The 10,252-nt window shown below is 42.0% G+C and overlaps 1 protein-coding gene and 1 long non-coding RNA gene across 8 annotated transcripts; one reads left to right on the forward strand and one right to left on the reverse strand.

Moving 5' to 3' along the window:
* The first annotated feature begins 8 nt into the window (after positions 1–8).
* Positions 9–2,482, forward strand: LOC127611708 (uncharacterized). The gene is made up of 2 exons (XR_007965429.1): positions 9–1,460; positions 1,494–2,482. It is a non-coding gene; the product is annotated as an uncharacterized LOC127611708 (long non-coding RNA).
* On the reverse strand, positions 1,900–9,510 carry gabpa (GA binding protein transcription factor subunit alpha). Of its 7 annotated transcripts, none has more exons than XM_052082407.1 (11): positions 9,352–9,510; positions 6,129–6,238; positions 5,832–5,930; positions 5,596–5,740; positions 5,106–5,190; positions 4,807–5,031; positions 4,136–4,330; positions 4,010–4,066; positions 3,804–3,926; positions 3,187–3,379; positions 1,900–3,037 (listed from the first exon to the last, which is right to left on the reverse strand). In XM_052082407.1, exons 3-11 carry the CDS (start codon positions 5,906–5,908, stop codon positions 2,818–2,820), a joined length of 1,320 nt encoding a protein of 439 aa, XP_051938367.1. In that variant the 5' UTR covers positions 5,909–5,930; positions 6,129–6,238; positions 9,352–9,510; the 3' UTR covers positions 1,900–2,817. The 7 variants fall into 7 exon arrangements, with proteins under 7 accessions (XP_051938367.1, XP_051938363.1, XP_051938364.1 ...); XM_052082403.1 differs by having other exon boundaries at positions 5,596–5,743; XM_052082404.1 differs by lacking the exon at positions 9,352–9,510 and adding an exon at positions 8,699–9,101 and having other exon boundaries at positions 5,596–5,743.
* Positions 9,511–10,252: the final 742 nt, after the last annotated feature.

Here is a 10,252-nt window from a genome sequence, read left to right on the forward strand (position 1 = left end):
ATACACAGTATATATATGAATATTATTATAATCGCTGCACTGTGCTACCCAGCCATTGAAACCATGCACCAAACATTTCAGGTTTGTTTCAAGAAGGAATATTTTCATTTTTTTGTGTGTGTAATATATGAAGGAGATTAGCTGTATGTCTATGTAGTGCATGGCCATATCGACGGATGCAATCCAACTATGTCCTACTCGTTGACTTTTTAGATATTTTAGCGGGATTGTACATTTCATGGCGTCTTCTTTGTGATCTTGTGTGATATGAAGAAGAACAAAAAAAAATAGTCCGAAAGCTTTGACTTTTTTTTTTTTTAACGCTCCTCTCCATGCTTCACTGTTGTGTTAGCTGCATGGGCAAAAATAAATAAAATAACAAAACAAACTCAAATACTATATGTAATATATGAAGTGTAATAGTATCCGAAAGGAAGATGATTGTGTTACAGTTTGCGTTTTATGCACTCTCTTTGTCATTTTGGAGAATGTCTGATTCTCACCAAGTACAGTGGAACTTCCCAAGTGGAACAAACGTTATGGAATTGAAAACGATGAACAGTGTGTTTCGCTTTGTCATCACATTTTTTGTGCGAAGGATACGAGTGATGGCAAAGAGGAAAAGTGGAGGAAAGGGACCGTCTGCTCTATAGCAGTAAATACACTAAAGTCTTTTCTTCATTGGATTAAGTATTTTTGTTTTTATCAATTTTATTATACATTATACGTTATGCTCTCATTGCACTTGTACTTCAAATTTGATACTGAATCAGATGAATTCATGTTACATTATATCCAATAGGAAAATGGCTTTGGAATTACAAAAGCTCGGAAGTCAACCTGCGTGAATGCCTTTCCCTTCACGGGCTTCCACTATTAGTCTCCAAGGCAGACTTTACGGTTAAAAATACATATTGGACCTTTCAACAGAACCACTTAGAGTGGAGCTCGAGGCTAATTTCCAAATCATTCCTGTCGAATCATTCCGTAATTGATTGTAAATCGGATGCTTGGGCAAACTAGGCCTGTTTTCCGTGACTGTCGCCCCCATCCAGCTTTAATAGTGACTGGTTAATATTTGGTATACAGTATATAGGACACCCCACCCCCTTTTTTTAATGCTACCCCTTCTTGATACTGTCTCGCTGTTTTGTTTTTTCAATGCACCACTGTGTCTCGTCCATCATGTGGTAGGTCCGTAGTCATCATTATCCACATCTTGTCCATTCAACCGATCCCTCCCTAACATGAAAATATCATATCCCAAACATGGACATGTGGACTGAAGCTCTTGTTCAGGTGAATGTTTCAAAAATAAGTATGTGTTTTGTGGTGACATGAACCATTTGCTTAACAGTTTCTACTGCCACCATACCATGAATAAAATTTTGAATGTACCTATACCATCGCCCGACTCTTGATTGCTGAAAGTGAGCGTTAGCGCAGATGGTTGTTTGTCTGTGTGCCCTGCGATTGGCTGGCAACTGGTTCAGGGTGTCGCCCTGCGATTGGCTGGCAACTGGTTCAGGGTGTCGCCCTGCGTACTGCCCGAAGACGGCTGGGATCGGCTCCAGCACCCCCCATGACCCTCGTAAGGAAGAAGGGAATTGGAAAATGGATTGATGGATATTCCTAACACTGATTCTTTGTCTATCCTTTTCTTGACTGACTTAGTGTTTCGGTCATGTGTCATGGAGTAAAAGACAGGGCAAAACCCTGGACTGGTCTGGACTTTCAGCAAGGTGGGAGAAAGCCGACATGAGGGTCAAGCCTTAAGAGTTGTGAGGCAGATGCCGGTCTTCTCCCATGTTGCATCATCGTCTCATTCAGGTCATATTTCACCTTAAGAACTGAAATGTCAACCGTTCGCAAAAAGCAACTCGGTAAATAAAACCGAAAAATTATTTGCCACTTTATTCCCCTTATGGACAAAAAACAGGGTCCAAAATTGAAGGGAACATAGACTAAAATAAAAATACAAAAAGGTTCTTCTATAAAAGGAAAATATGAAAATACACGGGCCGTGGCACGGCTATCAAAAACATGAAACGTGTCGGTGTACCGTATTTTTTGGACTACAAGTTACATTTTTTTCTTAGTTTGGCTGGTCCTGCAACTTATACTCAGGTGCATCTTAATGTAAATTCTTGTGGACGCTGCATTCCAAACTAGCAAACGTGCAGGGGAGACGGTCCCTTTATTTGTTTGACAAAACGGCACACGGTAAATGCCATGGCTACTTCTAACTCTTGGCACTTGGCAAATACTTTTGGTGCATTGCCGCCTCTTTCGACCAGCAAATACAATATTCAATGGTTTATTAGGATTCTGAATTTTTTTAAAAATTCTAATCTGGCATTCACAGTTTTACAGCCAAGTCTTGTCTTAATTTGAGTCACCAACAATGTATTTTGAGCTAAAATTAACATTTTATCATTGGTGCTTTTTCTGTTTTGGTCTTGTTTTTTGTCAAAAGAACCCTCCCCCACAATTCAACAGTGCTACTTCTAAGTGTGTGTGTGTGTGTGTTTTGACTGGTCCAATTTATACCCCGGAATGATTTATAGTCCGAAAAATACGGTGTGTTTGTGTGTTGTATTAGTGTACATATGTACACAATGATCGTCACTACAGACAAGGAAGACATTATTTCAGTCACATTCAAAGCGTTCATGTGTTGCCACGTCTCATTTGGAATCGCTGTCCACCTCTTTCGTGGTTTTGAAAAAAATGCCGAAATAAAGTGTTCATCCACTCGGCTGTGGCAGCAGGGTTCATCGGGGGGAGTTCGAGAGTTCAGGCCTCCCTTCTCCTCCTTCAGCTGTCCTTGTCTAGCGTGGTGGCCAACGTCACTGTGGTGATGGGCTGCCCGATGCCGTGCACCTGCACTCGCGACATCTTCTTCTGCTCGCATTCCGCCACCAGGCTGTTGAGTTCAGCGGCGCTGTATCCGATCAGGGTCCGCAGGTCGCACACAAACTTGTACACGAAGCGCTTGCCCTGCACCTTGCTGATCATGTCACCGTCATAGTAATACCTGCAAGAAGAAGCGGTGAGTGAAGATGCTGCTCCATCTTTTGTGGAGCATATTTTCCCAAAAGTGGTTCTCAGATTCTAAATTGTTGCACATTGGAGTAGACTTGTCCATATGAGCACACACAGTGTTGAAATACCGTCCAAGCATACCTGAGGGCTCTGCTGAGTTTCTCGTAATTCATTGTGGGCTTGTTCTTCCGCTGGCCCCACTTTTGTGCCACCAGCTCGGGCTGGTTGAGCTTGAACTCGCCCTCCTCGCCCACCCAGGAAATGCAGTCCCTGGCGTCTTTGTCTGTCAGCAGCTCCAGCAGGAACTGCCAAAGCTGGATTTGACCGTTGTTGCCTGTCACCAGAGGAGCAGCTCATTCCTTTTATTCGTTTCATGGCCTCTGCGTCGCTTTCAATTCTTCTTTTTCTCCTCTGAGCAATCGATGCATTTTTTGTGTGTGTGTGAATGATGCCATCACAAAAGTGGTGACTAAAACAGTACTTGTGTCTCTGTCCTGGCTGACATCATTAAGACACACCACAAACTCAATTGTGTTTGGCCTAAACGTGAAACAACTGTCCGCCCTCTGCCCATTCAACAACTTCTTACATTCTACTTATTTATTTGTTTTAACAACACGGTGACTAACTCCATTTTACATTTGTATGGCAATTCAGCTATGCCCTTAGAGTTTCAGGAGGTAAGTGTTGCTTGCTGAAGAGAAGTAGAAGACTAGTATTGTGTGCTCTGTATAATGCTTGTGTGGGGTTGACCCTACCTGTGCGGTTGCCGGGAGAACTGCGCTCCTCTCCGGAAATGCGAGGTGTTCGGGGTCCGCGGTTCTGCTTCAACACTTTAATGGCCGTGGGCGTGTTGACTTGAGCCGGTATTATCTGCACAGCTGGACAGTCACGGATAAGATTGTACGCTTGTCAAAACAAAGCAACGGTGGAATAATTGGTTTGAGGTAAAGTCTTGTCTTACGTTGATCAATGGTGACAGTGGCGTCCCCCCCGGACTGGTCCTGGCTTGCCAAAACATCTGAAATCCAAAACCCGAACGTAAGGATTTGTTCCCAGCCAAATGAACAGAAGCACTGAAATGACTTACATTTGCGTAAGAGTTCCAGGTGGCTCCAAAGGATCTCTCCGTTTGGCACTTTCTGGAGGAACTCTTCTTGGCTGAAGGCACAAAGGTTTCGACCGGGAATGTGAATGCTCCCGATTTCCATTTCGTCAATGTTGAATTCTTTCATCACCCACACGGCCCAGTGGATCGCCTGGTCGGCCGTCCACAGAACCGGGTCTAAAAAGAGAGGGGGCGGGGGGGACCCGTACAAGGCTTGTCACAATACTAAAATTCTGACTTCAATACTATACCTGCAAAAAGGACCTCGATACCACGGCAAAATAAATAAAGTAAAAACTGACAAAACAAATCTCAAATTCGTGCATATGTGTTACTTCTAAATATTAGGCTACCGTACTCCGATTTTGAACATTAAGACTTTGGAACATCTGCACCAACAACATGAAAGAATGTTAAACGGCATGCAACATTCGAGCACAAACAAAAATAACTTTTGCGCTATAAATACATTTCTATTGGACATTTGGCTTTAACCGAAGCAAACGAAAGCTAACAATTTCTTCTTCCGTCTCACAACTTAAGCAGCATGACATCGGCTGCTAAACTCGAAAAGATGTAATCGACCAGAGGCAGATGTTAATTGTTTGGCCTTGGGAGAGGCTTGCCTTCCCCAGGGTGCTCTCATTCCTCACCATATGGGATGCCGAGCCGGACTTGCTCCTTGCGGTACCCTTCGAGCGCAGCGGCCCAGCGCGTCACCTGCTCCGAAGTCTCGTCGGACAGGCCGGATCGCTCCACGGCGATGAGCTGTCCCTCGTCCACCAGCGAGCCCTCCTCCCCCGCCGCATCCGGGTCGATCACCACTTCCACTGTCTCGACGGGCTTCACGATCTCCAAGATGTTCAACCTCTCGTCGCCTGGATTACGGCGCAAAAGTAGAGAATGCAAATTTGGCTCTTCGAGACTTGTAAGATTGTGGTCTCATCCTTACCTGGTTTGGTGATGAGCTGCAGGCTGAGCTGTACCGTGCCATCTGTTTTGACGCCCTGATCAAAGAGGCTGTGATCTGGGTGTAACTACAAACAAGAACAGAACAGGCGAGCCCTTTCACAACAGGCTGATTAGTTGACTGACCGTTAACTATGATCTTAAATAATCAAGGTTTCAAGAACCACTCCAACTGTCCACCACCCGTAACGAGCTTTTCTTTTCCTTATGACACCACAGCGGTGATGATATAAAAAGTGAGATAACTATAGAATCGGCGATTGAACTTGATTGACAGTGGGAAATGGTCTTGCTACGCAATCCATCACAACAACAACATCACAGAACGGACTGGGTTCAACTCAGGAGGTTCCGCTGTATTAGGCTTCCAATGTTTTTCACAACAGTGAGGCAGCGGTATAACAAAAGTGTATCCTCTCTTTCAGCCACGAGAGCGAGCTTTCTAAAATTAACACTCAAACATGTGGTTTTACCTGAATGTCCTGCAAGCATATTTCAAATGAATCCAGTGACATTTGGAGACGAGGCTCCAACAACTTCTTCAAATTGCCGACTGGCTCGTTGATGTCGATGTCTTGCTGGATCAGATCTGCCGCCATGATGGTCTGTTCCTCCATGCTCCTGGCGAGACAAGACGGGATATTAGAACCGCAAAGTGACGAGGCACGAACGGATGAAGGTGATGGAAAAGAAATTCAAGTGTTCTCACCCCTCCTCGATGCATGCTTGTTTTTCCTGTTCGTCAATCTCGATCTCTATCATTTCATCTGATCCACCCTTGGACATTGTCTCTCAAAAGAGTGGTGAGCTGCAAGAAGGGAGACGCCAATGCTCATTGTAACCTCATCTTTATTTTAATACCACAACACAACATTCGACACAGTCAATAATGAATGATGCCCTAAATTGTTTTAGCCTTGACATGAAACAATGTGAATATTTACTAACAGTTGTTTACAGCAACACTGACAAAGCGAGTGAATCTCCAAGGGAGGTGAATGCACACCTTCCTTCCAAATTATTTTGTACTCTTCTCCTGAGGGCTGCCTTTGTCATGAATGCCCCTCTGAGGCTATGGAAGCCCTCTGTGGGCGATGGCTGTGCTGTGAGATGAAACTATAAAAAAGGACAGGGACATTTTATTGGAACATCTGAACCCTGGCCACACGAAAACCAGTTCAAGAGCATCCACTCTTGTTTTGTGAATGTGATTAGTTGAGTTTAAACACTGCTACATCCCCAGTTTTCAAATTATTTTTGTTGTTTTACTTCCCCTCCAGAGAAGATTTTCAGTGGGAGCAGGAGTGTGATTTGTATAGATTACAGGACATACAGTATTAGTATTGGACGAAGTTTTTCAGTGATTTATCTTGGTCCCATTTTTATGTGTATTAATATAATAATATAATAATAATAATTAATATAATATAAGAGAGAGAGAGAGAGAGAGAGAAAGATCATTTGAAGAGAGTGGTGTAGGCTTTTTACATCCAAAGGGATCACTTGTTTATGCACCCGTGTCATTTATTGGGAGCCGTTATTCAAAAGGTCATCATTGTTTCAAAGAAAAAAAATGTTCTGAAATGACATTTTTTTATACTCATAAGGCAAAAATACAGTGTTTCCCGTTGCTTTCCAAAAATGAAATGTTATGTTTTGCAACATGATTTTTGAAAATGCTGATCATTTTTTTGACACATTGAATTTTCTCTAATTAGCCAATGTTCCTCTTCCATGAAAATGAACTATTTATTTTTGTAAAGTTTTTGAAAAGTTGGTTGTTTAGGTCCTTTTACAAATGGTCCTGATACTCAAACTGTTTCCTCCCATTAATGCCAGTAAATACTGCCTCGTGTTGCTGTTGCAAGACACCAGCAGAACCTGAGATTCAAAGTGCCAGGATATGGCAGTCATCTTTCATTTTGACAAAAGCGATAAAATAGATTAGTATTATTTCTGAGGTATAAAAGTGCGCCAGTATAATAACAATCACATGTCTTTAGCGTTGTTATGAATGTATATATACGTGAATGTAATGGGTTTCATTCGTAGTTCGGATCATCTAAGCACTTGTATCAATCAGTATTCAGCGGAGGTTGAAGGGCAATAAATTTAAATTGTACAACTGACATGGTTGCTATAACAATCATAATAATAATAATAATTAAATGATGTGAAGGAAAATTGTAAATAGTTCTGCGATTTATCCATTTTGTGTTCATATTGCATTTAATTGAAAGATGTTTGTTGTTTTTTTCTCTTTCTTCTTTCTACATACATTCTTGCTGCTGGAGGCTGTAAATTTCCCCAGTGTGGGACGAATAAAGGATATCTTATCTTATGAAGTTTGTCTCCATCATTATTAGGGATGTCTTGATAACATTTTTTGGGACCGGAGTCTGAGGGCAAGTTACTTGATTTTGAGTATCTGCCGATACAGAGTTTTGATCAATCCCGTTGCAATAAAATGCAATGAAGAAGAAAAACAAGACCACATCCAAATTGTCTAAACTATCACATTTATTTTTTTTCTTTTGAAATAAGGAACCCCAAGATAATACATTTCCATATTCCTGTAAATCAGCAGTCATTTAAATTGGGTAAAGAACTATATTTTAATTTTGACTTTAGAAAATAAGAAACATTTCAAAATCTGATATTTTTCAGCCGATACCGATAAGCGGAGTGGTTGGCCCTGATTTATGATCATCGTACCGGGACAACTCTAATCATGATGCATTTTGTCCTTACCATTATGCAAGTGTGTTTCAGTGGGTCTTTATCATTGTTCGCATGTAAGTTTTACAACTCTTTTTGATCAAATTACAATTGCATTGGGCAGCCATGGAACGACTGTATTTACCTTCACTTTACTATTATTCATAATCATGAACATTTTCAAAATATGACATCCAAGTATGGCTGTGTCAGCATCTGAGACATTTAGAGTTAGTTAAAGTTACTCATTAACTTATTGATCTTATTATATGAAAACGACACTTTTGAAAGGGAAGCTATCCCCGTCGAATATTAATGGTCAACCTCTTGAATCCTCTTTGATCATACGATACTGTCAATTGTGTTTTATGAAGGTCATGACTGGAGAAGTATCCATAAAATGCTCTTAAAGTAAGGGAAGGTGGTTTGGGTATTCATAGCATGCTGGGAATGTTATAAATTGGTGTAGTGCGTCTTCGAGGCGGTGGCCCTGTCAGCCTCCACTATCGTACTATGCCGCCTGGGACCGTCGACAGCTAACGGCTAACGTTAGCACACTCGAGGGCGAGGCTTTGGCGTCTTAAGGCCAAACGCTAGGCCAGCGCACAAGAAAAAGTGCCCACCCCAAAAAGTACACGTAGATGTTGCGAGAGCAGAGATGAATAAGTCACGAACTAAACGTCAGGCCGAGTAAGATACTCGGTGACGCCGAGAGTGAACAAAGTTAGCAACACATTTGCAAAGCGGCGCTGTCGGTCTTGGCGTGGGGCGAGGCAAGCCCTCGTTACACAACCGCGGCTCCACCGTAAGCACAAGAAACGCGACCCGATTTTCCGAAACGCACGCGCGGCTTCGTACTTTTCAAAAAGACGAGCGTTAATAGCACTTGAACTCTGAATGGGGGGAAAGTTTGAGAAACGGAAATAGAATAAACGGAAACAAAACAGCATAGGGCAAATGGAAAGGAGCCGGAAATCCTGGCAAAGGTTTACTGCGTTGATAGACTTCCGAGAGCAGCAGTCTGGGCAGCACACGCGTTTACGGTGACACCACTAAGTCCGCGGAAAGACTAAAATCGATATCCACTCTTGTATTTTATTGTATGATACGTTAGGTTTGGTGCTAACGGTTGATGTAATGCGGCGAGGGGATCGAACGACGCCCTATATCATTTAACGACGTGTACTACGCACCGTTTCGGGCAGCGGGCGGGCGGGCTTGGCTAACACCGCTAGCGACACAGCTAACTTCTTTCTGGAAAAGTCGTTCAGCCATTTACCTTCGTGTATATCCCCAAGATGCGAACACTGGTTGTTGGCCGTTTGTATAAACACAATGGGACGTTCCCTTTCAGGACGGAGCAGGCGGCCACCGCTCGAGGCTAACGATTGCTAGCTCGCTAAGCTAGTGGCAAAACAGCGGGAAGACAGCGAGCACGAGCGGAGCTAACAAAATGGACTTTATTCTACTTCGTTTAGGAGCAACTCTAGCGTATTCAGAAACAGCCATACCTCTTACACGTGGAGCCTTGGGTTTAAAATCTGGAAATGTGTTCAATTCGAGGTGGTAGGCTTGACTATATTCTCTCAGTCGAGGCGAACTTTTTGGTCAACTACTACTACTACAACACAGTACAAACACAAGAGAGCGGAGGGCGGGGACTAACTAACTGGCATGACTGAACTTACTTTTAAACTTGTATGGGGAAAACGAGCGCACATTTTTAAAGTTGGTTGGCCACAATTTAATGTATTTAATTGTAGCGCGTCGTACCTTGTAAAAAAAGCCGTTTTGTCTATTGGTAAATTAATATTCTTTTGTAATTCTTTATATTGTTAGGGAAATGACGGATCAAATTTAGGAAACAGCATAGACAACAATCAACTCTATCAAGAAGTTTAAAAACTGCTACTTGCACATATTGTGCAACAAGTGTACCTTCCCAATTTCCCATCGAACCTATAAATTGACGAGTTAGATGATTGTTCATGGATGTGCATGTCTAACAGTAACAAAATTGCCTCTATAAAACAGTTGCATAACAATTTATTTTTGCTGTTTCATAATTCACAGTTGTGTTCAGTTTTATCAACGAGCAGAATTTGTAATATTTAACCCATTTAATCCCCAATTTTTCCCAGACATTTAAAAGTCAAAATCAGGTGTCACTGGTAGCCTTTTTAAGTAATCGGTAATAAAAAAATTTAGAGCCCTGTAAATTAAATCATTGTTGGCCTTCACAAATGTGACCGGTGGGATTAAAACTTATAACCGTGTTTTATCCTTGGGCTTTGTTTTAGCATTGTTTTAGTGTTGTTTTATGTGTACCGTTTTAAGTTAATATTTATTGGTTTAACTGTCATGTTTCCGTTTTTTTAACTTTTAAATTCAGTTTGGATGCAGCTGTAGTTG

This window comes from Hippocampus zosterae, chromosome 12, assembly GCF_025434085.1.
Source record: "Hippocampus zosterae strain Florida chromosome 12, ASM2543408v3, whole genome shotgun sequence".
Lineage (NCBI taxonomy): Eukaryota > Metazoa > Chordata > Actinopteri > Syngnathiformes > Syngnathidae > Hippocampus > Hippocampus zosterae.

Bases quoted from the DNA above. Each gene is read 5' to 3' on its own strand.
- gabpa (XM_052082402.1), bottom strand. From the start codon at position 5,908: ATGTCCAAGGGTGGATCAGATGAAATGATAGAGATCGAGATTGACGAA. The intron at 5,032-5,105 runs GTAAGGATGAGA...GCCGTAATCCAG, and splicing joins GCAGCTCATCACCAAACCAG to GCGACGAGAGGTTGAACATC. The intron at 4,067-4,135 runs GTAAGTCATTTC...TTTGGATTTCAG, and splicing joins CCTGGAACTCTTACGCAAAT to ATGTTTTGGCAAGCCAGGAC.